Here is a 27,449-nt window from a genome sequence, read left to right as displayed (position 1 = left end):
AAGGATCTTGACAAACTTGAACATTGGGTACTATCTAATAAAATGAAATTCAATGGTGAAAAGAGTAAGGTTCTACATTTAGGCAAGAAAAAAAAATGCACAAGTCCAACAAAATTGGACTAGAAGACCTCCAAGGTCCCTTCCAACTCTGCTATTGTATTGTATTACTACCTGTAATATGAGCTTGTTGCAGAGTAATCTTCAATTTTTCAACATCTCACAAATATATCTCACTAGGTCAGATGATTTTAGTCATTCCTTAGTCATGTCATATATAGATGCATACCAGGTGTGGGTTTCAAACATTTTTACTACCTGTTAAATGGGCATGACTAGATGGGGGGGGCATATGACTGAGTGAGTGTGCCCAAGTTGACATCACTCACGCACACATGACCCCCACCAACAACTGTGGCCCACTGAAGCAGTGGTGCAAAGTTTTGAGAGGGACGTGCGAGGCCGGTGCTCTTCACTGCCTTTTTTGGGGGGGGGGACCCCAGAGCGCCTTTATTTTGTTTCGTGGACTCCCTCACAGGCAGCTTCTCTTTCTGGCCCACAAGCAGAAAACAAGGTTGCTGCCTGGCCCCCCTTCCCTCAGTTTCCACATCACTGCCCGCTGTCAACTCAACTCTGCAGAGCAGTGTAATGCAGTTCCAGCAGCAGCAGTGCCCGGCCGCCTGGGATCAGGCCTGCCATGGGGCCCTCGTGTGCAAAGCCCACTGCCCCCACCCCAATCCCAGGTGTTTGGGCACTGCTGCTGCTGGAGCTGCGTTGCACCGCTGGGTTAAGGAGCTTCTGCCCCTCATGCCGCAATTTGCAGGCGGTGGAGCCCTGCACGGACCTCTTCGAGGTGATGGGCTTCCTGGAGCAGCACACCATCCTGATCAACCTGGGTTATGGCACCCTCCGCAGCCCGCTCTGCGCGGAGTCAAGTTGGCAGCAGGCAGCGATGTGGAGACTGAGGGAAGGGGGACCAGGTAGCAACCTTGTTCTCTGATTCAGGTCAGAAAGAGAAGCTGCCTGTGAGGGAGCCCATGAAACAAAATAAAGGGGGGATCTGGGGAGCCCCCCACCCCAAAAAAGACTGGCTGACTGCCGCTCCAGATCTTGCGGCTTTTCTTTAAAAAGATTCTAATTGAATCTAACTATGGTTAATGGGCCTTGCCTTGGGGTGGGAGGGGTGGGCCTAAATTGCACCCCACTGCAAGCGTCTCTCAGCCGTTGTGTGCAGGGAAAAGCCTTGCACAGTAAAGAAAACCTTGTGAGTGCGAGGCAATTAACAGCTCCTTGAACTTGGGAAGGTTTTCTTTACTGTGCAAGGTTTTTCCCTGCACACAACGGCTGAAAGACGCTTGCAGTGGGGCGCAATTTGGGGTTGGCAGGTGGGGCAGGGAATGGGGCGGAGTGGGCCACAGGATACGCATCTTACTGGACACTGGCAGCTCCGGATCTTGCAGATTTTTCAGGGTTTTCTTTTTTAAAAAAGCCTCTCTAGACGAGATTGAAAACTTTTGAGGTTGCTCCTGGAGGGTACAGCCCGACAGGCAACATTTCCCCCCTTTCCCCGGGCTCCTGCAGCCTCGGAGCCTGCAGCAACTCCCGGCCTTTGCACAGTCAAGGCAATTAACAACTTGCACTCATGAGATTTGATTTGATTTTATTGAACATTTATAGGCCGCCCTTTTCCCTGAGGGGACTCAGGGCGGCTTACAACGATGGAGGAAGGGAGTGCAAGACAAGACATAAAAGAAAAAAAAAACGTGAGTAAAAAAAATTAACCATAAAACACAACATTCACTCAACATTCGGGCGGGGTGAGAATAAATCCTATCCCCAGGCCTGACGGGATAGCCAGATCTTGAGGGCTGTGCGGAAGGCCTGGACTGTGGTGAGGGTACGGATCTCCACGGGGAGGTTGTTCCATAGCGTCGGAGCTGCAAACGAGAAGGCTCTCCTCCGCGTAGTCACCAGTTGGCACTGACTGGCAGATGGAATTCGGAGGAGGCCTACCCTGTGCGATCTGATGGGACGCAGGGAGGTAATTGGCAGAAGGCGGTCTCTCAGATAGCCAGATCCACTACCATGGAGCGCTTTATAGGTGGAGATTTTCTTTACTGTGCAAGTGCCCAGAACTGCTCCAAGGCTGCAGGTGCCCAGGGAGGGGGGAAATGCTGCCCATCTTCCCCCTCCCAAAGCATGCCTCCCACCCCAAGGCAAGGCCCATCAACCACGGTTAGACTCAATAAGTCAATGGTTGCTCCCTTGACCAGCTCCATCTAAGATCCCCTTCATCCTTTTGAGTAGGTCCACTTTGTCGCCTGGTGAACAACTGAGCTAAACCACTCCTGCCTGGCAGCCCCCCCCCCACTCCCTGCGCCCAACCGTTAAGCCAACCAATGGTGCACAACCAGAGCCGACTGGGCGCAAAGCTGGGGTGAGTACAAGCCGCCAAGGTCACCCTCCTGCCTGCTTGCCTAGCGCTCACTCAGCCGTCCCCTCCAATCCCCCAGCTGGATGTAGTCACTCATTGGAGACTGGAAAGCAAAGTCGTCCACCGTCCATTTGCCCAGCGCTCACTCAGAGACCTCCTACCCACCCACTCACCTACCCAGCCCCCCCCAACATCTCCTGCTTGGACGCAGCCACTCACTGGTTTGTTCTTCTTCTGTTTCCAAACTAAGTCCCGGTTGGTTGGTTAAAGTGCAGGTTGGATCCTAATGCTCCATCACTCAAGGCTTTTATAAAAGGGAGAACTTTTCAGTGGCCAGCTGGCAAAGAAAGCTCTCAGCCATGACTGGTGCCACTGTGGCTCCTGCCCGCAGGGAGGCAAAAAGAAGCCGGCGGCAGCTGCAACCTAGGTCTGGTGTGAGCTGCGGGCCTGGTCTGGGGAGCGGCTCACCAAGCGGCTATGAGAGCCATGGGCGAAGCACCCCTTCTTGCCTCCGACCGGCCTTCCCCACAGTTGCAGTTGCTGCACCCCACTCCTGCTGGTGTGCTGAGCCGGGCTGCAGGGCTGGCCGGGTCCCATCCTGCATGTTGCACCCCCCCCCCTCCAAGCTTTCGCCGGTGCCTCTGTGCTGTTTTGGGGCATGCAACATGTGGGAGATATTAGCTACAGTTTACTCGTGAGCAACATTGGCCGGGAGAGGCAGGGAAAAAGGCCAATGGTGTTCACGAGTAAACTGAGGCTCCTAAGTGGGATCGAGCCAGGGGTGGGTTACTGTTGCCGCTACTGCCGGTTACTTTGCACATGCGCAGAAGGCAAAAACAAACAAAAGAACCAGTTTGGAGGTGTGGCCAGCCTGGTCGTTGTCAGTTCCAGCGACCCAGGCCGCCAAGCCACTACCAAATTGTATAAACGTAACCAGCAGATCTTTATTTCTTGATCTCTCCCAAGAATAGGCTTAATAGCATGGAAGACATATTCTCATAAGATACAAATTCTCACATTTTTGTTCACCACACAGTATGAATATCAAGAATTAGAACTTGAAAAATACTTACCAAGCCATGCTGCAATAAGAACAGAATCAATTCCATCTATGGGTTCACAGATACGAGCTACTACTGGATGGATTTGTTGAGACAAGTAATACTGAACATCAATAGTAAGATTTGCTTGTTTCTTCAGTTGTTCAGGAGCATATGCTCTCTGGCTGGCACTCAGATTTGATCCATCCTTCATCAAAAGAATGAATGAATTTACTGACACAAATTGTATTCCCCCTCCCTCCCCTACTTTCTGGTCAGTCTTGATTTTTGGTAACTGCTTGAACAAATCCATGCAGTTTCCTTGCAATGTTTTTTGGAAATGTTTTGCAATTGCTTTTCTTGGGCTCAGAGAGGGGTACTGCCACAAAACTAGCTGGGTTAGCAGGACTACAACTCAATCTTCTGATTTCTAGTCCACCACGCTTAACTGTCATATCAGACTGGCTCTGTCCTACATTTACAAAGCATATAAAAAGGAGTGTAATATTTATTTACCATTAATGTAGTATACTGATTAGTTTTGTTTTTGTTTCTAACTGGGAAAAGATACTTTAAAAATAGCAAAAATGCTTTTACCTGACAGATAACATATGACACTGTGTCCCCAGCTTTCAGCTTTCTACCTTCCTGAGAATTCATCCACAAAGCAACATGCACATGAGGCAAGCTTTTCTTGTCCGGGTAATCTTGGGGATCTTTTGTCAATGCCTACAGGTCAAAGAAAGGTGCTACTGAATTATACGTGCCATACAGAACATTGTAACATTAAGTGATCCTTTAAAATCTAGTCAAAATCACTATTCCTTTCTGACTGCCACTCTAGGAAATGTTAAATGAATATAAGAAAAATGTATTTATTTATTTATTTATGTTTTCAACCTATCTCAAATAATTGCCATGAAGCCAAGGGATAAATTTGCTTTTTTTAAAAAATGCTGTTCAGAATTCCTTTAGATAGGTAGGCAGCTATTTTTCAGAGTATAAGATGCACTTTCCCCCTCCCCTAAAAGTGAGTGAAAATTTCGGTGCGTCTTATATCAAATGTTGCATCAACTGGGGGTTTGCCATACCTGGGGGAAGGGAATTGGTGTAGTGGCGGCAACAAGCAGCTATGAGCGGTGTTCTGGGAGGCAGATCCAACTGCCAATTGGCTGCGAAGTCTCCAGCATTGCTCAGCTGAGGCAGCAACGCAGAGGTGGGATTCAGCCAGTTTGGCCGAACCGCTTGTTAAAGTGTGCTGTTTGGAGAATCGGCTGATCCCACCACTGGCTGGCCTGGGCACGCTTTACGTCTGCCTGTCCTGTACATCGAGCAATTCGCTAAGGACACCCTGCTGGTGCCTGCTGCACTGCCTGCCATACCTCCACTACGCCTGCTGCAAGTGCGCCCTTCCCGGCCTGCGTGGACTGTGAGCCCAGGGACATGGAGCTTGGCTTCTAGCGCCAAAGAGGACAAAGGGAAGTAGATGGGTTGCCGCCACCTTTCATTGGGGCACACATGGCAAGACAGGGCTCCTCTTGCTGTCTATTCCCCCCCATCACTGGGCATGGCATGGCTTCCTGCCCATCACTTACTGCAGCCATCGATGTAATTTGGGGGGTGGCAGACTATTTTATTAGGATGGGAAGACATGCTAGAGCCTGCCTGTTTCTTTTTGTAAAGATAAGATCACTAGAATTTTTTTTTCTGGAGGAAAAGAATCACCAATGTCCTAAAATTTTCAGCTTGCTATTGTTAGTTTAGGGCAGGGGAGGAAGGGGGGGCAACTCCCAGGCTGACTGGCTTTTTCCCGGCAGCTCTTTCTCTGCTTTGGCATTGGCCATCAAAGATGAGGCTTTTGTGGGCAGAACAGCTGCACTGCAATGGAGAAATGGGCAACGGAGCAGCGAGTTTGAGGGAAGCAGTTTGCTTCCTCCTCTTTCCCTACTACTTGTATTTCCCTCATAATGAATTAGTGTGGCATGTTACTGTATACGGTATACCGGTATCTTATGTATGAATGTATGAACATGTGTTTAGCTACAGTGTTCTGTATTGTTATAAAGGACATATTACTGACAGTTCTTTCTTGCAGAAATATACTACGGTACCTCTTGACACTACATACCAGTACAAGAATGTCAAAGCAGAAAAGATTAGCATATAAAATTTATTTTAAACTGGAAGTAGTGAAATATGCTGAGGACATGGAAACAGAGCAGAGGAGAAACATTTTAGACCACCTCCAACTAAAAAAATGATAAGAAATTGGAGGAAACAGGTGGATCAGCTGCAAAAAGTAAAAGATAAAAGTAAGCACAACTTTTGTGGGCTTGCTGCAAAGTGGCCAGTTAGAGGTGGACATGAAAGAATGGATCACACATCACCAGAATAATGGCTTCGCAGTTTCTACAAAAAATGGTAATATATGACGCCATATGCATTGCTGTAGAGAAAGGCACTCAGGATTTTACTGGATCACTGTGGTGTTTCAGATTTATGAGACGATAGGAACACAGTGGCTCAGTGGCTAAGACTCTGAGCATGTCAATCAGAAATGTTGGCAGTTCGAATCCCTAGTGTCATGTAACGGAGTGAGCTCCCGTTACTTGTCCCAGCTTCTGCCAACCTAGCAGTTTGAAAGCATGTAAAAATGCAAGTAGAAAAATAGGGACCTCCTTTGGTGGGAAGGTAACAGTGTTCTCTGTGCCTTTGGTGTTTAGTCATGCCGGCCACATGACCAGAGAGATGTCTCTGGACAGCGGACTCTTCGGCTTTGAAACGGAGATGAGCACCACCCCCTAGAATCTAAGATTCTGTCTTTTCATACATTTGTAATAGATGCTTTGAAACTGGCAAGATTGGGAATATGGATGAAGTCCCGCTAACCTTTGATGTGCCATCTAATAAGACTATTGATCTGAAAGATGCCAAAAGAATAACTATGAAAAACCTCAGGACATGAGAAAACATTACACAGTTGTGTTGTCCTAATGTGCAGACAGCACCAAATTGCTCAATTGTTAATTTTCAAAAGGAAAACTTTTCCAAAAGAAGTGATTCCAAAAGGAGTTGTTGTGCATGTTCATGAGAAAGGATGGATGGACGAAAATGGAATGAGAATATGGGTTGAAAAAGTGTGGTCCAAACATCCTGGAGCGCTTCTGAAAAAAAACCTGCTTTATTAGTGCTCAACCAGTTTAGAGCACATATTAGCGAAAACACAAAGAAGAGATTTAAAGAAGTGAAGATTCATCTAGCTGTAATTCCTGGGGGTTTTACCAGCCGGTTGCAACCTCTTGATGTTTCCATCAACAAACAATTTAAAGTCTAGATGCATGAAGAGTGGAACAAATGGATGGCTGCTGGTAATCATGATCTGACACTTACTGGACAAATGAAGAGGCCATCACTCAAATTTGTGAATGGGTTAAAACATCATGGCACTCAGTGAAGGATGAAATTGTTGCACTGTCATTCAAAAAAAGTGGCATTAGCAATGCCTTAGATAGAACTGAAGATTATATCATATATGAAGATAGTGAAGAAAGTGATATCAGTGATTTTGAGCAACTGAGCTTCTTAAATTCTGACACTAGCGATGAGTTCTTGGGGTTTTCAGAAAATTAGAAGAGTGCTTGAACCTTAAAGTCTTTCCTCATTTGTTAATGACAGTGATGATGGTTCTTAATCCCATTGTTGACTTTACATGGTTGAAATATTATTCTGCTATATTTTATTAAATATATTACAATACCATTTGGTTCAGAATATTTTTTTCTTGTTTTCCTGCCCTAAACCTAGGTGCATCTTATAGTCAAGTGTGTCTTATAGTCCGAAAAATATGGTATATGTGCTCAATTAATTTTAGAAGGTTGTCTTTAGGGAAATAAATACTTCAAAGCAATCAAAACTATTGAACAGTCTTAAAATGTAACATTAAAAATTCATATTAACATAGCTTGTTTTCTCTACAACAAATAGTTTGGGATTGCTAACTATGATGTAGTGACATTCACTCTTAACGTGTATTTAGATATGCTTATATATACAATATACATAGGTAGGAGAGTATTATTATTCTATTATGGCCAGTAGCAATGTCAGCTTGAAATAAAAGCAGGATTCTCTCTTCTGTAAAATCTTCATTATTACCTTTGTCCTGTCTACCATTATGATTTACTCTATCCTTCTGCTGTAAGAGTCATTTACAATTAGAGTAAGCGGAGAAGAAAATCATGATTGTCATACACATTGTTTGCGGTGTATTTCTGTACATGTGTGCCTGACCCATAGAAATAGCAAAGAATTGGAGAAATATACGTTATGGCAGTATATTAATGCCAGAAAGTCTTCTTAAATGTAGTCACACTAACTCCTCCCAATTATTTAAATAGATCTACTCCAAACATGACTAAGTCAGGGTCTAACTCAGCTGCCTTATTTTAATACTTAAACAGGACACTGTTACATTTCAGACTATATTTGTACAAATGCTGTTAAAATTGATATGGCTTTCTGGAAATATACGTTATTCTCTGCTATTTAAAAGAAGATACAATAGCACTGGGCCTCTTCAGATCAAGCATTTATTTTAAAAAGCTTCTTCATTTTGTTAAGTTGTCTAGAACAATAATAAAGCAGTCTTTAAAAATAAGTCTAATAATTTGAACATTCTATAGGCTTTTATAGTTACCGACCTGCCTCCTTCAGCAAACAGCAAACATCCAGTTTCAGTTTCAGCACAGCCTGATTTGCACAAGAAAATAAAAATCTGCCTCTGCCTCTCAGCAATTTGCCTCCTTACAGCTAACAGCAAAAAGCCCAGTTTCACTTTCAGTTTTAGCACAGCCTGATTAGCACAAGCAGGGTGTCCCAACAATCCACTGTTTCAGGCTGCAGGAATTGCCATAGCCTGCCTGCAGCCTGAAACAGTTAATGGTCCGGGGGGGGGGGGGGCTGTCAACAATCAGCTACTTGTGCTAATTAGACTGTGCTGAAACTGAAGCAGGCTGTTCGCTCTTTGCTGCAAGGAGGCAAATAGCTGGGAGGCAGAGGCCAAAGGATGGGGGCCGGCAGATGGGCAGGGCTCTATTCAGTGTATAAGATGCACCCAATTTTTCACCCTCTTTTGGGGGGGGAGTATTTTTTATACTCCAAAAAATATAGTAAGATTCTACTTATTCTTTCCCCTTTCTAGAAAAACATTGCTTTCATTTAAACAATGCATCCAAGACATATCCTGGACATGTCCAGAAATATAATGTCAGTGTGCTGAAATCTGAATTTATATGCAGCAACAATAAACAGGCTGAGAAATACAGATTAAGAGAAAATTTTTTAAAGATAATATATAAAATAATACAGAAAAAGCAGACTTTCTCTGGATTACTCAAAGTTTTAAGTATATTTAATTCTGCATAGCAGAGAAATCCTTTTTTATTATTTCTCCTCCAAGATATACATTTTTACATGATCAGCTTAGAATGATAAAATATTTGTAGAATATTTCTAAACCATGTGGTTTTACTATGAAGGGAATTACTATCAACATAAGAAATGGACACTAATGGAGATTTCCATGGATATATTCAAACTGATTCATATATAATATCAACAAACAATATTGATCACCTTATTAATTTCATAATGTTTTATTGGAATAAGATTATTTGTGACATTCTCTCCAATTTCTATTAACCTTCTTTGGATGTTTTCTACAATTACATCTCGAGATTGGTCAGAAAGGATCTGGCCAATTATATAGCTGTAAAAAAGACATAAGATAATAACGTTATTATTAAGATAATACACCTTTAGAAAATTCACAGCATATTCATAAATTCCATTAAGTTGCTCAGAAAGTAAAGAAAAAATGCTTGTAATCTAGCCACAAAAATTACTGGTTGCTACTAAACTAGCATGGAGTGTAGTATAGCAAGTAATATACTGGTCATATCTCTTATAAAATTCATGTTATAACTGACTGTATTAATCAATTGACCATTTCATCAATTTAATTCTCATTAAATATTTGCCAGCTATAATTGCAAATGTGTTAAAATATATCAGACAACATTTAATATATTTTTAATTATTCAATGAATAAACAAAGCTAACTAACCTCATCTAACTGTAGAAAAACGAAATAAAAAGGATATGCAAATCAGTAAGGATGTGCATTTTACTCTGTTCTTGTCCATCACATTAAAAAAAAAATTTCAACTTTCTCTAATACATTAAGTTTTTTACACATAGCTTCCTCAATAAAAACTTGCAGTGAAATTTTTCATTAATTAAAGCTTTTCTTAATTCCTTACAAAATTCAGTAGTTTTGACAAAAACAATTATTTATTGTTGTATTACTATTTCCACAAAGTACATACATTTATGAGGAAAAAGAATCAGCATGTTATCCAGTTCTACCTTCTTTCAGGTTTCCAAAAAATGCCCTAATTGATTCATGAGTCCCGAGACAATTTCAAAAGAAAATTAATCATTTATTAGGAGCACCCATTTTGGCAATACCTTTTTGCAGTCAGGACTGAGCATTATTTGAATTATAGCTGAACTTTACCCCTGTTCCTTCCCTCCCCTCAGTTTGTATCATAAATCACATTCCCCAATGAGGTGCATCCCTCACAAGTCTGCTATGGTAATCTGAGATACGACTCTAGATGAAAGTATGCTTGGAATGCGCTCCCCCACTTTCCTCACCATAACAACTTTAGGAGTTCCCATTCACCTCCCCTCACTTCCAAAAGCAACCTGTGCGAAGCAAAAACAATTTGAGTACAGGTATAGGATTTACAGCTACGTCCTTTCCCCCCAGGCTTGTTTGGATTTTCTGCAGGGGGTTTTGCTATACAGCGATCAGTCTGAATAGTTCTACTCTGTACTCAAGATGCTCTGACAAGGGGTAACCCCCTTCCACTTCATTAAGTATTGGAGTTGTCTTCTGTGCTACCGCAAATCAAGTATTCACTGCACCTCATAATGGGTTTGGCCCCCTATGACCACAGGGACCTGAGTGGATCTGACCACGGGTTTTAAGAGGCTACTATGGAATACCAGGTGTATCATCCTAGCAGTCAGAGCAGTTTCAATTGCACTGTGACTGGGTTGATGATCTTTACTATGGGGAATGGTCACATAAACTTTGGCCCCAGTTTCTTGCTAGGGAGTTTTAACCTCAAATATTTTGTGTAGAGGCAAACCTTCTCTCCCACCCAGAATAGCTGTTGCAGAGCTTGGTGTTTATCTGCCTGTTTCTTATAGGTTTGTGACGCTTTAACCAAGGCTTTTTTGACATTCTCCCAGGTTGCTTTTAGTATTGATATCTAATTAGTCAAGCTGACTCAAGAGAGGGGATCTCTTGGATACTCAAGCATTGGGACAGTCAATGCCGGTCACTACTTTGAATGGTGTTAGTCCTGTGCTACTGTGAACAGCATTATTCTACGCAAAAGACAGAAGGCCTGCCCAATTGGATTGCTGATAATTCACATAGCACCTCAGGTACTCTACCATGGCATTCAGTCTCTCTGCCCCCCCTCCCCATTGGTGCTTGGGTGAAAAGCTGAGCTAAGGTCCTGGGATGACCCAATGGACGCAGGAACTCCCTCCAGAACTTAGTCATGAACTGGACCCCTCTGTCAGAGATAATTCTTTGAGATACTCCATGCAGGTGATAGATGTACTTCAGGAACAGTTTGGCCAGCTGGTGATCTGAGGGTAGTCCGCTGCAGGGTATGAAGTGTGCCTGTTTGGAGAACAGGTCTATTATAGTTCAAATCACTTTGTTTCCCTCACTTTTTGGCAACTCTACCATAAAGTCCATTGTGATCTCCTCCTATGGCCTCGTTGGCTCTGCTATTGGTTGCAGCAGTCCGGGTTTCCCCCCCCCCCCCCGATCATCTCTGCATTGTAGTGCAGATGGAGCAACTTTTCACATAACTGTCCACATCTTTCTCTATACCAGGCCACCAGAACTGCCTCTGGGCTAAGTGGCAGGAACCCATAGTGGCCTGCCAGTTTGGTGTTGTGGCTCCTCTGGAGAATTAGGGTGCATAGGGATTCCAGGACATAGAGTTTCGTCCCCTTCCATTCGAGGTCATCTATTTTTCTCAAAATTTGTTGGCTGTTTCGGAACCAGGGGTCTGCTAGCAGTTCGGTTTTGAGTCTCATAGTTAGGTTGCTTGCTGGTTGGTCTTGCCGGTCATGGCATTGTCATCTAATGGTCACTTGGGCAGTTATTTGAGTAGGGGGAATGATGGCATTCACCACATGCTCCCATTCGCATTTGTACTGGGACATGCGGGAGAAAGCGTCAGCTAGAAAGTTCCTTCCCCCTGGAATGTGCTTGAGTACGAAGTCGAAATGGTTGAAGTATTGAGCCTATCGGGTTTATTTGGGTGATAGTTTCTGTGGGGTCCTGAGAGCCTCCAGATTTTTGTGGTCAGTCTAGACTTCGAATGGTTTCTGCCCCCCTTCCAACAGGTGTCGCCAGGTTAGCAGTACCAATTTCACTGCAAAAGTCTCCTTTTCTCATGCAGCCTTTTCTCATGCAGCCCATCATCTCTCCGTGTCTGTGAGCTTGCAGGAAGTGTAGGCACAGGGCTGTAAGTTTCCTTGCCTGTTTCTTTGGAGTGCACTGCTCCCACTGCCATGTCACTGGCATCTACTTGGATCTTGAAGGGTTGCTCGGGGCCAGGATGCTTCTGCACTGGTTCCTTTGTGAACATTTCTTTTAGTGTTTCGAATGCCTCTTGGCAGGTTAGGTCCCACTGTAGTAGTTATCCCAGGTGAGGTTTTGTTCCTGGGTTTCCTGCCTTTAAGAGGTCTGTCATGGGTTTGGCAATCTTTGCAAAGGAGGGGATGAATTGCCTATAGAAGTTCATTAACCCTAGGAAGCTTTGTAGCTGTCTGTTGATGTGAGGGGGTTGCCAGTCTGGGACGGCTTGCACTTTGGCTGGGTCCATCTCTATTCTGTCATTTGACACTCAGTAACCCAGGTAGTCTAGCCGTGCATGGTGGAATTCACATTTTGATAGCTTGACGTACAGGTTGGCTGCCAGAAGTTTTTCCAGTACCTGTCGGAGCAGGGGTATTTTGCATGCAGCACCTCGTTTATTAACTGCATGAATACCGCTGAAGTTCCCTGCAGTCCAAAAGGCATCACTTTGAATTGAAAGCTCTCTAGGAGGCAGTTAAATGCTGTTTCCCACTCATCTCCCTCCCTGATCCGTACTCGGTAGTATGCTTCTCTGAGGTCTAGTTTGGTGAAGACTTTTCCCTTTTCCAGGTGAGATAGCATGTCCTTCATGAGGGGGAGTGGGTACTGGTTGTGTATGACACGGCACTGATTCCTCTAAAGTCCACACACAGTCTTATAGTTCCATCTTTTTTTCTTTGAAGAGGACTGGTGCTGCAACCCGTGGTTTGGCTGGCTTGATGAAGCCCCGTGCTAGGTTTTTGTCCACGTATCTGCGCATTTCTTGCATTTCCCAGGGCGTCAAGGTGTACAGTTTGGCCTTAGGTAGTTTTGCCCTGGGGATGATTTTGAAGACGCAATCTAACTCACACTGTAGGGGGTGGGGGGCAGAATGTTGCACTTGGTCTTGCTGAATACTTCTGAGAGGTCCTGATATTCCACTGGGATCTGTTTGGTCTCTGGGGTTTTGTCAGATGTGGCTGCCAGTTGTTCTGGTGGGCTGTTTTTTTTTGGGGGGGGGTGTCCCTGCTTGGGTGGTGTTTCTGCTTGCTGACGTGGAAGGAGTTGAGGCCCCTTTTCTGTCCTAAGTCTGCAGGTACCCCCTTGCCACCAGATGATCGGTCCCCACTTGTCTAGCCAGGAAAGTCCCAGTATGACTGCATTTATCATTTTGGGGGCTATTACGAATTGAATTACTTCCCAGTGATCCACTAGCCCTAGTCTCACTTGTTAGTTAGTTAGTTAGTTTATTAAACTTGTATGCCGCCCTATTCCCGAGGGGACTCAGGGTGGCTAACAAACCAAATAGGGAAGGGGCAATACAAAGCAAACAGACAAGACAAAACAAAATACAAAAAACAGATTAAAAAACTCATCAACAGCCGCAACAATTCGAGTGGGGCTGGGAACTCATCTGCCCCAGGCCTGCTGCAACAGCCAGGTCTTAACGGCTTTGCGGAAAGCCTGAAGGGTGGTGAGGGTCTGAATCTCCACGGGGAGATCGTTCCAGAGGGCCGGAGCAGCCACAGAGAAGGCCCTCCCCGGGGGATCGACAATCGACTCTGACTAGCTGATGGAATCTGGAGGAGGCCTAATCTGTGTGATCTAATTGGTCATAGGGAGGTAATTGGCATTCTCTCAAGTACCCAGGTCCGATACCATGTAGGGCTTTAAAAGTAACGACTAGCACCTTGAAGCGCGTCCGGACTCCAATAGGCAGCCAGTGCAGCTCGTGGAGGATAGGTGTAACGTGGGTGTACCAAGGTGCACCCACAATCGCTCAGGCGGCTGATTCTGGACAAGCTGAAGTCTCCGAATGCTCTTCAAGGGCTGCCCCATGTAGAGTGCATTACAGTAGTCCAGTCTTGAGGTCACAAGGGCATGAGTGACTGTTCTGAGTGCCTCACAGTTCAGGTAGGGACACAATTGGTGCACCAGGTGAACCTGGGCAAATGTCCCCCTGGTCACAGCTGACAAATGGTGTTCTAAAGTCAGCTGTGGATCCAGGAGGACTCCCAAATTGCGAACCCTGTCTCAGGGGCGTATAATTTCACCCCCCCAGCCTGAGAGTTGGAATACAAGGCCAATTTTTGGGAGGGAAAAACACAAGCCACTCAGTCTTGTCGGGATTGAGTGCAAGCTTGTTCACACCCATCCAGACCCTAACAGCCTCCAGGCACTGACACATCACGTCAACCGCTTCACTAAGTTGGCACGGGGCAAACAGATACAGCTGTGTATTGTCCGCATATTGGTGGTATTTTATCCCATGCCGCCAAATGATCTCACCCAGCGGCTTCATGTAGATGTTAAACAGGAGGGGGGACAGGACCGAACCCTGCGGCGCCCCATACTTAAGGGGCCTAGGGGTCAACCTCTGCCCTCCAACCAATACCGACTGCGACCTGTCCAAGAGGTAGGAGAACCACCGAAGGATGGTGCCTCCCACTCCCACCTCCCGCAACTGCTGCAGAAGGATACCATGATCGATGGTATCGAAGGCTGCTGAGAGGTCAAGGAGCACTAGGACAGAGGCGTGACCCCCGTCCCTGGCTCTCCAGAGATCAATGATCAGCGTGACCAAAGCAATTTCCGTGCTGTAGTCAGGCCTGAATCCCGACTGGAAGGAGTCTAGATAATCGGTTTCATCCAAGGACTGCCGGAGCTGAGAGGCCACCACTTTCTCACAACCTTCCCAACGAAGGGGAGGTTGGAGACTGGACGGTAGTTACTCAGATTGGCTGGATCCAAAGACGGCTTCTTCAGGAGGGGTCTCACCACCGCCGCCTTTAGGAGGGGCGGGAAGGACCCCTCCCGAAGAGAGGCGGTAACTATCGTCTGGATCCAGCTCCGTGTCACCTCCCTCCTGTTCGCAACCAGCCAGGAGGGACACGGGTCCAGCACACAAGTGGGGGCACTCACTGCTCCCATGGCCTTGTCCACTTCCTCAGGTGTGACAAGTTGAAAATCAATCCATAAATTCCGCTCAAGACCCTCCCCCGGTACCTCGGCTGGCTCTGAGCAACTGGAGTCCAGGTCTGTCCGAAGCCGAGCAACTTTATCTGCGAGAAATTGGACAAATTCCTCAGCTCTACCTTGTAGAGGGTTACCCGCATCCCTCCCATTCAAGAGGGAGTGGGCTATTCTGAACAAGGCGGCTGGGCGCGACTCAGCGGACACAATCAGAGCGGCATAATACACTTTTTTGAAGTCCGAATTGCCAGGAGGTAGGCTCTGATGCAGGCTTTCAACAGTGCTCGGTCTGACTCGGACTTACTGGACCTCCAGCGGCGCTCTAGGCATCTCTTTTGGCGTTTCATCTCCCGGAGTTCCTTAGTGAACCAAGGAGCCCTCCTGGATCCACTACCTCGGAGAGGCCGTAAAGGCGCAATCCGGTTAAGGGCCTCCGCCGCCGCTGAGTTCCAAGCAGCGACCAAGGCCTCCACCGGACTGTGGACGAGAGTATCAGATATAACACCAAGCGCCGTCTGAAAGCCCAGAGGGCCCATAAGGCGCCTGGGGTGGAACCACCTAATCGGTTCCTCCTCCCTACAGTGGGGGATTGGCCTCTGAAAGTCAAGCCTCAATAGGAAGTGGTCCGACCATGACAGGGGCAAGATCTCAATACCCCTCAAACCAAGATCATGACTCCACTGCTCCGAGAGAAATACGAGGTCGAGCGTGTGACCGGCTGAGTGAGTCGGGCCCTGAATTACTTGGGTCAGGTCCATGGCTGTCATGGAAGCCATGAACTCCTGCGCTCCATCAGAGTGTTTGCCGAGCGAAGGCAAATTGAAATCCACCAGCACCATAACCCTGGGGAACTCAACTGCCAGCTCGGCTACTGACTCGAGGAGCGAGGGGAGAGCTGTTGCAATGCTGTTGGGAGGCAGGTACGTTAACAAGAAGCCCACTTGACCCCCAAGGTCCAACTTCACCAGTAAGGACTCACACCCGACAAGCTCCGGAGCAGGGATCCTACGAGGAACCAGAGACCCTCGGATAACAATGGCCACTCCCCCACCCCTTTGCTGGGGTCGCGGCTGATGAAGCACCTGAAAACCCTCTGAGCATATCTCAGTGAGGGGGACTCCCCCCTCCGGGCCCAGCCAGATTTCAGTAATACACGCCAGGTCTGCCCCCTCGTCTAAAATTAGGTCCCGGATGAGGGGAGCCTTGTGAACCACAGACCTGGCATTTAGCAACAGCAGCCTGAGACCAGGGCCCTGACTACTCACGCCATCTGGCCTTGGAGTAGAACTAATAGGGCCGGAAGGAGGGATCTCTGTAAGGTAGCGAACCCTCCTTCCCCGGTAATGGCTAGCCCTAAAGTCCCCGCCATATCTGCCCCTCCCTGTTATGACCATAATGTTCCGGCCCACTCCCGTGTCCATGGTCCCTCCACCCTCCCTCATAGCTCCTGTGTTCCCCGGCACGCCCTTCGAATCAGACATCTTGAGGCTGGGATTAGACCCAGTCAGGTGGGTGGCATAGGCTCTCCCCATTAGGGACCCATCTACCTGTTCGAACCGGATTGGGTGGGACAGACTTTTTGCTCTGATTCCTAATTTCAGGACTGTGGTCAGGTTGATCAAGAATTTAGTGCAGTCTGAGTATATTAGGGATTAAAAAGCCCCCTGGCTTCCTGTTTTTGGGACTATGAAGTGTATTGGAAAAATGAAAGGGTGAACTGGTCCTGTCACAATTGGGTCGTTTTCTCCCTCACTGTCACTGTCATAGGATTCTGGTGACTGGTCGTTGTTGTCTGGGGTCCACCACCTTTGCCTGGAGGGCCTTCGAGGACGCATTGGTGGCTCGTTTGGAACCCTGTTCCAGTCATGCCACGGGTAGTGGCTCTGGCCTTGGAATTGGGGTCATGCACGCAGATGCCATGTGGTCCACCTCCCTGCATCTGTAGCATTTCAGCGGACTTCGAGGGAAGGGTGGTTTCAGGGTCCGCTGCATTGGTATGGATCACCGTCGGCCGGGCAATTTCAGGTTGGGTTGACCTCTCTTTTTCACTTCCTCACCTTTATCATGTCGTTAGGAAGCAATCTGCCGTCAACTTTTATTGATACTCGGAACCACTCAGAGAGTAGGTTTGAGATGTCATGGTAAGCAGCTGCGTGGGCAATCTGCTTATCCAGGCTTGTTCTGAAAAAGTGCACTAACAGACGCTCTGGTTAAGGGGTCCTTCCAATGACTCTCCTAAATTCACGGATGTGCTCTTTAACGGGGCGGCCCCTCTGCTTTAGGTCACTGAGATCATCTTCCGCATACAGGTCCTCCTCCACCTCCTCAAATCTGGCCTCTAGCAGTTGTAGGAAGTCATCTATGCCTTGCAGTTGGAGGGCTCTCCTCTTGTGGAGGGCTGCTAGCCATTCCCTTACTTCTCCCTCTAGTCCCTCTGTGATAGTATTCACTATGGCTCTGGGGGATGAGTAGAGGTTTCCATAGCATTCTAAGTAGATCTCAGCTGTGTCAAGAAATAGGGCTAACTCATCTGAGTACCCCTCAAACTTTCTCCTGAACCGGGGCAGTTCTCTTCAGCACTGCTCTTCCCTCCTCCTGTTGGTCTCTGTATGCTTGTGCTTGATATGTCTGGCCATATTTCTCAGCTCTTGTTTGGACGGAGGACGGAGACAGTCTGCTCTGGGCAGCCTGCCTGCTACATGGGAGAGGCACTGGCTTCAGCCTCCTTCTGATGGGTGGAGAAGGGGAGCTGAGTTCCCGTCTGCTTCTCGTCACAAGAGGATTCACCGTTCCTCCCCTCTCTTTTGGCCTGCATAATGGCTTCTCCTCACAGAGGGTGGCCCAGTCAAATTTCTCCCTCCGTTGCTCTATGGAACTCCCCAGGGACTCCATCAGGGGCTTTGGGAGCCTGGCTTGGTTCCAGTCCAGCATCCACTCCACTCTTCCTAGGTTGCTCAGGGCCTTTCCTTTTTTCTGGGCATTGGATTGGGGGAGCTCAACTTTAGCTGCTTTAGGGATTGAATACTCATCTTCTCTTGCTTCGGTTGCTGGAGCAGGCATCTCAGCTTTGATGGCTAAGGTCAGGCTGCACTCCTGCTGCAATCAGGTTCTCTTTGGATAGCTGGCCTTCTGCCATGGTTGCCTGAGTTTCCCTCCAAGCACCCACAATATCGAGGGAGCGATTGGAGAGTCCAGGCTCAGGAGACCTGGTAATCTTGATAGATTTTAAAAGCAGTCCAGTCTGTCAGGTTTCCAAAAAACTGCCCTAATTGATTTATCAGTCCCGAGCCAATTTCAAAAAAAAATTAATCATTTATTAGGAGCACCCATTTTGGCATTACCTTTTTACAATCAGGATTGAGAATTATTTGAATTATAGCTGAACTTTATCCCTCTTCCTTCCCTCCCCTCAGTCTGTGTCATAAATCACATTCCCAATAAGGCGCACTCCTACCAAGTCTGCTGCAGTAATCTGAGATCCGACTCTAGCCAAAAGTATGTGTGGAATGCACTCCCCCCTTTCCTCAACATGATAACTTTAGGAGTTGACACCTTCCCTGCCAAACTCTTCTGGCCACACTCATCCTACCTACCATTCCCCAGTTTTGTTTTGTTTTAAGTTTATTTATAGGCCGCCCTTTTCCCTGAGGGGACTCAGGGCGGCTAACAACTTATATGGGGAGGGGATACATACAGTAACATATAACATAACATGTAATTAAAAAATAAACAACATTCATTCAGCATTCGGGTGGGGGCGAATCAAGTCTTTACCCCCAGGCCTGACGGGATAGCCAGTTCTTGAGGGCTGCGCGGAAGGTCTGAAGGGTGGTGAGGGTACGAATCTCCACGGGGAGATCGTTCCAGAGGGCCGGAGCTGCTACAGAAAAGGCTCTCCTCCGCGTAGTGGCCAGCCGGCACTGGCTGGCAGATGGCACTCGGAGGAGGCCTAATCTGTGAGATCTAATGGGTCTCGAGGAGGTAATTGGCAGGAGGCGGTCTCCCAAGTACCCAGATCCACTACCATGAAGGGCTTTATAGGTGGTAAGAAGCACCTTGAAGCGCACCCGGAGATCAACAGGTAGCCAGCGCAGCTCGCGGAGGATAGGTGTTATGTGGGCGAACCGAGGCGCACCCACAATCACTCGCGCGGCTGCATTCTGGACTAGCTGAAGCCGCCGGATGCTCTTCAAGGGCAGTCCCATGTAGAGCACGTTGCAGTACTCCAGCCTAGAGGTCACGAGGGTGCGAGTGACTGTTATGAGAGCCTCCCGATTCAGGTAGGGTCGCAACTGGCGCACCAGGCGAACCTGGGCAAATGCCCCCCTGGTCACAGCCGACAGGTGGTAATCAAAGGTCAGCTGTGGATCCAGGAGGACTCCCAAGTTGCGGACCCTGTCTGAGGGGTGTAAAATTTGGCCCCCCAGCCTGAGCGATGGAACACGAACCAAATTATTGGGAGGGAAACACAACAGCCACTCGGTCTTTTCCGGGTTGAGTACAAGCTTGTTAGCCCTCATCCAGTCCCTGACGGCCTCAAGACCCTGGTTCATCACGTCCACCGCTTCATTGAGTTGGCACGGGGCGGACAGATACAGCTGCGTATCGTCCGCATATTGATGGTATCTTATCCCGTGCCTCCGAATGATCTCGCCCAGCGGTTTCATGTAGATGTTAAATAGTACGGGGGACAGGACCGACCCCTGCGGCACCCCATATGTTAGGGGCCTCGTGGTCGATCTCTGTCCCCCAACCAACACCGACTGCGACCTGTCCGAGAGGTAGGAGGAGAACCACTGCAAAACAGTGCCTCCCACCCCCACCTCCCGCAGTCGTCGCAGAAGGATACCATGGTCGATGGTATCGAAAGCCGCCGAGAGGTCAAGAAGAACCAAGATGGAGGCGTGGCCTCCATCTCTGGCTCTCCAGAGATCATCGGTCAATGCGACCAAAGCGGTTTCTGTGCTGTAACCAGGTCTGAAGCCGGACTGGAAGGGGTCCAGGTAATCGGCTTCCTCCAAGGACCGCTGAAGCTGGTAGGCCACCACCTTCTCAACAACCTTCCCAATAAAGGGGAGGTTGGAGACTGGACGGTAGTTGTTAAGTACGACTGGATCCAAAGATGGTTTCTTCAGGAGGGGTCTCACCACCGCCACTTTAAGTGCGGCGGGGAAGTGCCCCTCCCGAAGCGAGGCGGTAATAACCGCTTGGATCCAGCCCCGTGTCACCTCCCTGCTGTTAGCAACCAGCCAGGAGGGGCACGGGTCCAGTACACAGGTGGAGGCACTCACAGCCCTCATGGCCTTGTCCACGTCCCCGGGGGTAACATCCTGAAACTCAACCCAGCGATGGTCTACCAAATCGTCCACTCGTGCCTCGGCTGGGTCTGCAAAAGTGGAGTCCAAATCCGACCGAAACCGAGCAACTTTGTCCGCCAAGAACTGGGCATAGTCTTCAGCCCTACCCTGCAAGGGGTCCCCCGTGTCCCTCTTATTTAAGAGGGAACGGGTTATCCTAAACAGGGCGGCTGGACGAGACTCGGCAGACGCAACCAAGGAGGCAATATATGATCTTTTTGTTGCCCTAAGTGCCCTGATGTATTCCTTGGTGCAGGTTGTTAAAAGTGCTCGGTTCGATTCGGATTTATCGGACCTCCACAGGTGCTCTAGGCGTCTCCTTTGGCGTTTCCTCTCCCGGAGCTCCTCGGTAAACCAAGGAGGCCTCTGGGATCCACCACCTCGGAGTGGCCGTAGTGGCGCAATCCGGCCCAGGGTCTCCGATGCTGCCGAGTGCCAGGCAGCAACCAGAGTCTCTACTGGACTGTGGGCGAGAGTATCAGGAATAACCCCAAGCTCCGTCTGGAACCTCAAAGGGTCCATAAGTCGCCTGGGGCGGAACCACTTGGTCGGTTCCTCCTCCCTACAGTGGGGGTTTGGTCTCCGGAAGTCAAGCCTCAGTAGGCAGTGGTCTGACCACGACAGGGGTATGATCTCATTACCCCTCAGACCAAGATCACAAGTCCACTGCTCCGAGAGGAATACGAGGTCGAGCGTGTGACCCGCTGAGTGGGTTGGGCCCCGAATTACCTGGGTCAAGCCCATGGCTGTCATGGAAGCCATGAACTCCTGCGCCCCATCAGAGTGTTCACCGAGCGTGGGCAAATTGAAATCCCGCAGGACCATAAGCCTGGGGAACTCAATTGCCAGCTCGGCTACCGACTCGAGGAGCGAGGGGAGGGCTGCTGCAACGCAGTTGGGAGGCAGGTACGTTAACAGCAGACCCACTTGACCCTTGAGGTCCAACTTCACCAGCAGGGACTCACACCCGACAAGCTCCAGAGCAGGGATCCTACGAGGAACTAAAGACTCCCGAATAGCAATAGCCATACCCCCACCCCTTCCCTGAGCTCTCGGCTGATGAAGCACCTGAAATCCTTCTGGGCACATCTCTACAAGGGGGACTCCTCCCTCCGGGCCCAGCCAGGTTTCAGTAATACACGCCAGGTCTGCCCCCTCGTCTAAAATTAAGTCCCGGACGAGGGGAGCTTTGTGAACTACAGACCTGGCGTTTAGCGACAACAGCCGGAGACCAGGGTCCTTATTACTCGCACCATCCGGCCTCGGAGTGGGACTCATAGGGCCGGAAGGAGGGATCGCTATAACGCAGCGAGCCCTCCTTCCCCGGTAATGGCCAGCCCTAAAGTCCCCGCCATATCTGCCCCTCCCCGTTACGACCGTAATGCTCCGACCCACTCCCGGGTCCGTGGTCCCCCCAACCACACCTATAGCTCCCGCATTCCCTGCCAGGCCCTCCGAATCAGACACACTCATTCGTTCACTCAACCAATCCCCATGTGAGTTAAAAAACATAAAATACAGCAAAATAGGGCGATAAAAGTGGGCACATTCACACAGTCATACGCATCTTCCAAACATATCCCAAACAAAGAAAGAAAGAAGACAAGAGAAGAAAAAGAATAGAAAGAAAAATTGCGCTAAAGATTAAAAATTAAAGTGCGAAGCCTGCCAGGCTAAATAGTTCTTAGCGTTCAGAATGGCTGAAGTCCAGCTATAACCCGGGCGGGGTTTACGGGGGAATAAGTTGAGTCCTCCTCTTAAAGGCCAAAAAAGTCCAAGATAGTTGGGAGCAAACAGGTGGCTTTTTCCATAAGTTGTGTTCCGGATAGAGCCCCCAAGACAATGATGGAAAATAATGATAATCAGAATGGATGTCAAAAGCAGCTGTACCAACAGGCCGAGAGGTCCAAAGTCCACAGTTGGAGGCGGCCAGGTGATGGAATACCTCAATAGGGGGATGCCAGGTATCCAGCAAGAGAGCACCAGGGGAGAGTCAGATGGTAAAGGTGACAAAATAAAGGGAGTAGTCTCCATAGTCGTTAGAATAATATAAGGGAGGGGTAGACGCCTGAGGGGGGCGCAGCAGCGGCGCCAAGGCCTGCTGGATGATCCCCACTGTTGGTATCCAGGGTAGCTGCCCTCTCCCTGACACGACAGTTCCCACTTTAACTCCCAGTTCAGTTCCATCCATAAAAGGACTATTTGGTCTCTCACCCAGTAAATCAAGATGTGAGTCACCGGCCTCGTTAACACTATCAGGCCCAAGTAAGCTTGTAAGAAAACCAGGGGCTCCTTCAGGCTCCTCTCAGCTGTAAATAACAAAACCAAAAGCTTGGAGAAGGCCAGGGAAAGGCTGGGATGTGTCCAGATCGTCGCCAGCTGATAAAGCGATGGGGGGGGGGCCTCCGGGAGGAACGCAACGGCAGCGGGCAAAGCAAACGAAGCCAGCCGCCAGGTCTCCTCAGTGCCACCCGAATTCAGCCATCCCCTCTCCGGCACCACTGTCCACCGAAAGTTCGAATTCGGGGCTTCTCCCGGTCGAGAGCTCTGCAGCAAAGTCAAAAGACGCTAGGCGTGTTGAAAACCGCCGGGGAGCAGCGCCATCAGCATGCCAGCATTTCCTCTATCATTAGAGAGTCGGAGGACTACCAGGGGCGATCGTACAGCCTGGGAGCCGTTCGGAGAGCCGCAACCCTCCGCAACCCTCCGACAGCCACCCAGTCATGACCCCCAAATCACCCTCTACCTTTAAGCTTCCCTCTCGCATCTGTTCTGACCAGGCTCGGTAATATTTCCAGTGTTTTTCCGTTCACCTAGTCGGAGCGGGGAAGGAATAGCAGCCATTCGTAGTTCGCACATGCGCATTATCCATTTCAGTTCCATTTCATTACCTTTTCTGCTGCCCTCTTCTGGACAAAAATAGAACTCTTCTGCTTAAATTATTGGGAGTCACTTTCAATTCAGATTTTTTTCAACCTCTTTTGCTCTCTTGATCATAACTACTCATTTGGATGAATAATTCTAAGAAAAAATGGCTTTCTATGTGGATTTCTTTTCTAGTTGAGAAATTCTAGTGAGAGGCAACCTCTGTCCTATAGCAGGAGCCAGTTTACTAATACTTGCCAACTGGATTCCATATTTATTGAACTGTTTCTTTTAATGTTTCTAATTAGAAATGCTATATTGAACAGTTGGTTATAGTATGCTTAGAAACACAGTTTAACATAGCAATATTTAAAATGCTGTATATACAAAATACTATGCTAAATCTTTCAGAGAAAGAATAGAATGCATAAAGAACTACTTACTTTCCAGTCTCTTTTGCAAGATCACACCAATCTCTTCTCACTATGTCCAATCCTTTAAGTTCTTGCTTGGTAATGTATTTTCCATCTCCTGCCAGTTCCACAACCAAAGCAGCATATTTCTTCTTTTTTAAGAGCAAAAGGGTCTTAAAAATTCCATCAATATCTATCTCCAGTAACTTGTACAGTTTATTTACTTCACTTTTAATCTGCAAATATAGAACCAATTAATTTTTAAAAATATTCTTGCTAAGAGAGTAATATTTAAATATTCCTGAGCTAAATATTAGCAAGCAGAAAAAAACACTACATATGCAAACATGGTCCATCCACATCACATAATAGATTAAAAGCATAGTGAAGGCCAAAACATACTACTGTATATAAATATTGTATTCTACTTAGATATAGGTTGACAGAACAAAATAAAAGCATGTCATAAATTTGACACAAAATTTCAAAGAAATAGTACCAATGCAACAATGAAAAGAACAGTTGAACAAATCTATCCACATAGTCCTCAATTTACAACCATTTGTTTAGCCACTGCTTGAAGTTACAACAGCACTGAAAAAAGGGAATTATGACCAGAATTCTTATTTAAGACTGTTGTTTCCAATTGTGACAGTAAGTCAGAAACTATCTGTGTAATTTATACCATGCTATGGTTTGAGAGAAGAGATACAAAATGTTTTATACAGTATACAACTTTATTTTTTATAAAGAAATGAATAAATAAATAAAGGAGGAAGGGAGGGAGGGAGGGAGGCAGGCAGGCAGGGAGGGGAGATGTAGTAGTAATATGCATTACTCAAGAAAATTTGGCAATATACGCTCCATAAGCATTTCATAAGCAAAGAAAGATTTTTTTATATCTGATCCTAACAGTTTGAGAACATTTATTTTCTTTACAGGGATGTTATTATCCACTATTAATGTCAGTATTATTTTTATTTTTTTAATATATTGTAAAAAGTGATGTCTATTGCTGGTCTATGACCATAATAAAAATATTATTCTTATTCTTTATAACTGAATAAGAACTAGACACAGTAAACTACCACAAACACCTTGGCCAACAGATCTCAATGGAAGGTGATAAAATAAAATAAATTGAATAATGTGTTAAATGAGGTTGACAGGCATTCAGCAAGCTAAGCATAATTTTCAAGAACAACCTCCCTATTTGCCTGAAAAGTTTTCAATCAGTGTGTGCTACCTGCTCTAAAATATGACAGTGAAACATGGGCACTAATCTCACAATTGATACAAAATCTACGAGTGGTGCAAAGAGCCATGGGAAAGATACATGCTCGGCATTACAAGGTACGATAGAAATATATGCATATAGATTAGAGAGTGGCTATCCTAACTTTCTTCCTTTGTCTCCCATCCAGTTTTGGGCTATGTTTTCTCTTCACTCGCACTGCCCCACCCCAGTCCTTGGGATGTCCCTTCTTCCTGGGAAACTGTTGCTCCACTATAGTCCATCACACCACATCCCCCTTTGTAGAGACAATCTATCTTTAGTTCTTCTAACTTTTTTCTGCATTGTAGCAGGTTGTATATTGTTAAATGCCTCGGTTGTCTTAAGAGGAAATTGATTTTGTGAACAATTACATAATATAACAATATTGAAATAGCAAAAGAAGTAATGTATTGAAACAAAAAGAAAGGAAATTTTCACAGGCATCCAATATTCTTTTCCATATTATACAAACCTGAGAAATGCATTGATAATACCTAGAGAATAGTAAAAGTGGAATTACTTCCTTCCTTTTCCAAGGATAAGACAGGTTACTTATTTGTAACTCTGGATCTGGAACAGCTATTTGTCAAATCCCATAGATTCCTATAGGGACGCTGTCATTCTGGTAGGAGGGGGAGGCTTGGGTGGGGGGATACAGACATGTGGGATTTCTGTTTCTATTCCTTGCTTTGCTTTGCTGTAACTTTTGGGACCTTGGGAAGGGAAAGGAATGTGCCTGGAGCCAGCTGCATTATCTCATCTCTGGAGAAAAGCAGCAACATTGCCTTGGAGACTGGCTATATCACCTTCTCAGCCTGAGTTTCAAATAACATCTTCAGTCACTGGGATTGGTTTGATGATGTATTGGACTTTAGGAGGGGCTCTGTCTGCAATGGTTTACTCTATGTTTTGAGTGAGAAAAGTTAATTCCTGCCTAGATCTCTTGCTATCACAATCTTCCAATAAAAGTTTCCTTTTGAAATGGCTTTCAGGACCTTACACTATCTATGCATTCAGAAATATAAAGATGTAAAAAATAAGAAAGCATTGAGGAACAAATTAAGAAATTAGAAAACAATCATAAAACCGCATAAATATATAAGAGGGGAAAATGTAAGATATATTGTATATAAAATAGTACAGAATATTAGTTATAAGAGGAATATATGTACACAGATAGATATAAGATGTATTGTATGGAAATTAGCACACTAAAATAGTAATATGTATAGAAGAAATATAAGTACATACCAGTGATGTGCGGTGAGTTTTATGGCTGGTGAGGCACTTTTTAGACTTGTGGACTTCAACTCCCAGAATCCCACAGCCAGGCATGCTCAGTTCCGATTTAAAGCGACAGCATTTTCCCCCCTTGCAAAATAAGTTTTCCCATTCTTTTTCTTCGCCCTCCCCCTCCTTCCTCCCTCCCTCCCCCATCTCTCAAACAGACACGGGCACACAGAGAACTTGGATCCCTCTCTCACTCACTCACTCTCAAACAAACACAGAAGTTGGATTGGATATATTTTCCAAAGGCTTGAAAGCAGCTCCTCTGCCATACCCCCCACTTCCCCTGCTGCCTTCCGATCGGAGCCTTTGATTGCAGGTGAATCACGTTGCCTTTTCAGTGAAGCTGGGCTTATATACTTTTATCCAGCTGTGTGTGTGTGTGTGTGTGTGTGTGTGTGTGAAAAGGCACCGTGGGTTCTGCATACAATCAAACTTTTTGAATTCCTCCCCCCTCCCCACACACACACCTTTTCCAGCTGTTTCAGAGAGGATTTCAACTCTGCCCTCATGAAAGGCCAGAGCTCTGAGTCAGACTGAGCTAGTTGCTCCCAGAGAACTCTAAAAAGCCTCTAAAAATGCCCTCTACAGGAGTCGAGAGAACACGTGCCTCATTTGCATAAGGAATTCTTTGCTTTTTAATCCTTGGTTAACTCTTAAAAGGCGAAATATTCCTTATGCAAAAGAGACCCTAGTTCTCTGGCCTCTTCCTATAGTTAACACTAAGCACTGTTCCAAGTCACTGTGACTTAGAATCTGGTAGCAACTACCTTGGCTTTAATTATTTTTAAAAAATTCTTTAAAATTCTTTCCTTTTCCTCATGACTGGTGAGGCCACACCTCCCCTGCCTCTAGTGACTGCACATCCCTGGTACATACCTATGGATATAAGATGGAGTATATATGAATTAACATATTAGATGAAAATGTATATATATATATATATATATATATATATATATATGTATATGTATATGTATATGTATATGTATATGTATATGTATATGTATATGTATATGTATATGTATATGTATATGTATATGTATATGTATACGTATACGTATACGTATATGTGTATGGACAAAAAGAGCATA

The 27,449-nt window shown here is 46.5% G+C and overlaps 1 protein-coding gene across 1 annotated transcript in view; it reads right to left on the bottom strand.

Moving 5' to 3' along the window:
* POLA1 (DNA polymerase alpha 1, catalytic subunit) overlaps nt 1–27,449 on the bottom strand; it is a 377,795-nt gene that overhangs the window by 193,795 nt on the left and 156,551 nt on the right. The window contains exons 29-32 of the mRNA XM_087726535.1: nt 23,823–24,028; nt 9,106–9,238; nt 4,069–4,200; nt 3,505–3,679 (exon numbers count right to left, since the gene is read on the bottom strand). Of these exons, the coding sequence (XP_087582661.1) occupies nt 3,505–3,679; nt 4,069–4,200; nt 9,106–9,238; nt 23,823–24,028 (646 nt within the window). The remainder of the gene's footprint in view (nt 1–3,504; nt 3,680–4,068; nt 4,201–9,105; nt 9,239–23,822; nt 24,029–27,449) is intronic.

Source organism: Thamnophis sirtalis, unplaced genomic scaffold (genome assembly GCF_051295495.1).
Source record: "Thamnophis sirtalis isolate CommonGarterSnake01/CBP01778 unplaced genomic scaffold, rThaSir2_p1.2 scaffold_12, whole genome shotgun sequence".
In the NCBI taxonomy this organism is placed as follows: domain Eukaryota; kingdom Metazoa; phylum Chordata; class Lepidosauria; order Squamata; family Natricidae; genus Thamnophis; species Thamnophis sirtalis.
Note: the sequence above shows the minus strand (reverse complement) of the source record. Positions and strands in the feature narration are given on the sequence as shown.